The sequence below is a fragment of the Chelonoidis abingdonii genome, chromosome 11 (assembly GCF_003597395.2).
Source record: "Chelonoidis abingdonii isolate Lonesome George chromosome 11, CheloAbing_2.0, whole genome shotgun sequence".
NCBI lineage: Eukaryota > Metazoa > Chordata > Testudines > Testudinidae > Chelonoidis > Chelonoidis abingdonii.
In genome coordinates, this window is record NC_133779.1 from 25,174,445 (window position 1) to 25,175,864 (window position 1,420).

Consider the following 1,420-nt stretch of genomic DNA (forward strand, 5'->3'; position numbering starts at 1 on the left):
GTTCAGGGCGGGGATTTGGGGAGGGGGATTGCGGTGGGGTTTCCATTCCCCGTCGCGCTGGGGGGTTCAGGGTGGGAATTTGGGGAAGGGGGTTGAGGTGGGGGTTTCCATTCCCCTTCGGGCTGGGGGGTTCAGGGCGGGGATTTGGAGAGGAGGTTTGCGGTGGGGTTTTCCTTTCACTGCTGGGATGGAGGTTCAGGGCGAGGTCCCCATTCACCGCCAGGCTGGGGGATTCAGGGCAGGGATTTGGGGAGGGGGCTTGGGGTGGGGGCTTCCATTCCCCTTCGGGCTGGGGGGTTCAGGGCGGGGATTTGGGGAGGGGGATTGCGGTGGGGTTTCCATTCCCCGTCGCGCTGGGGGGTTCAGGGTGGGAATTTGGGGAAGGGGGTTGAGGTGGGGGTTTCCATTCCCCTTCGGGCTGGGGGGTTCAGGGCGGGGATTTGGAGAGGAGGTTTGCGGTGGGGTTTTCCTTTCACTGCTGGGATGGAGGTTCAGGGCGAGGTCCCCATTCACCGCCAGGCTGGGGGATTCAGGGCAGGGATTTGGGGAGGGGGCTTGCGGTGGGGGCTTCCATTCCCCTTCGGGCTGTGGAGTTCAGGGCGGGGATTTGGGGAGGGGGGTTGCGGTGGGGGTTTCCATTCCCTGCCGGGCTGGGGGGTTCAGAGTGGGGATTTCAATTCCCCACCGAGCTGGGGGGTTCAGGGTGGGGATTTGGGGAGAGGGGTTGCGGTGGGGGTTTCCATTCCCCGCCGAGCTGTGGGGCTCAGGACAGGGGTTCAGGGTGAGGCCCCCCAGTTACCACCAGATTGTGGGGTTCGGGGCAGGGCCCCCCACTCACCGCTGGCGCCGGGTGCCACCAGCTCCACCTGCAGCCCACAGTTCCCGGCAAAGGCCATTTCCAGCAGGCAGGTCACCAGCCCCCCGTCGCTCACGTCGTGCCCCGCACTCAGCACCGACTCTGGGGGGACAGCACCAGGTGGGACAGGTCCCCCGAGCCCCTCCCCAGCCCCCATGGGCATCCATGCCAGCTTCACTGCACCCCCCAGCCCCTGGGGACGCCCACACCCATCTCCCCCCAGCCCCCAAGGGCTCCCATGCCAGCTCCACTGCACACCCCAGCCCCTCCCCTCAGACTCTGGGGATGCCCACCCCCAGGGGCACCCCCCAACACAGCCCCAGGAGGCAGGGGGACACATACCCAGAGCAGGGCCAACCCCCCGCCTTGGGGAGGGCCCATCCCCTCCAGCAGGGACACCCACACCCCAGAGCAGGGCCCGTCCCTCCCAGCAGGGATGGACACACACCCCTCCCCGCACACCCACACCCCAGAGCAGGGCCCGTCCCCCCAGCAGGGATGGACACACACACACCCCCCGCACACCCACACCCCAGAGCAGGGCCCGTCCCCCCCAGCAGGGAT

At 68.0% G+C, this 1,420-nt stretch overlaps 4 protein-coding genes across 5 annotated transcripts in view; 2 read left to right on the forward strand and 2 right to left on the reverse strand.

Moving 5' to 3' along the window:
- LOC116836046 (uncharacterized) overlaps window positions 1-1,420 on the forward strand; it is a 441,820-nt gene that overhangs the window by 323,221 nt on the left and 117,179 nt on the right.
- The window catches only part of LOC116836047 (uncharacterized), a 445,785-nt gene that overhangs the window by 287,668 nt on the left and 156,697 nt on the right, over window positions 1-1,420 (reverse strand).
- LOC116824745 (uncharacterized) overlaps window positions 1-1,420 on the forward strand; it is an 864,335-nt gene that overhangs the window by 179,012 nt on the left and 683,903 nt on the right. The window lies entirely within an intron of this gene.
- Window positions 1-1,420, reverse strand: part of PFAS (phosphoribosylformylglycinamidine synthase) — a 28,524-nt gene that overhangs the window by 8,587 nt on the left and 18,517 nt on the right. Inside the window, exon 17 of the mRNA XM_075070658.1 lies at window positions 789-958. Within this exon, the coding sequence (XP_074926759.1) occupies window positions 789-958 (170 nt within the window). The remainder of the gene's footprint in view (window positions 1-788; window positions 959-1,420) is intronic.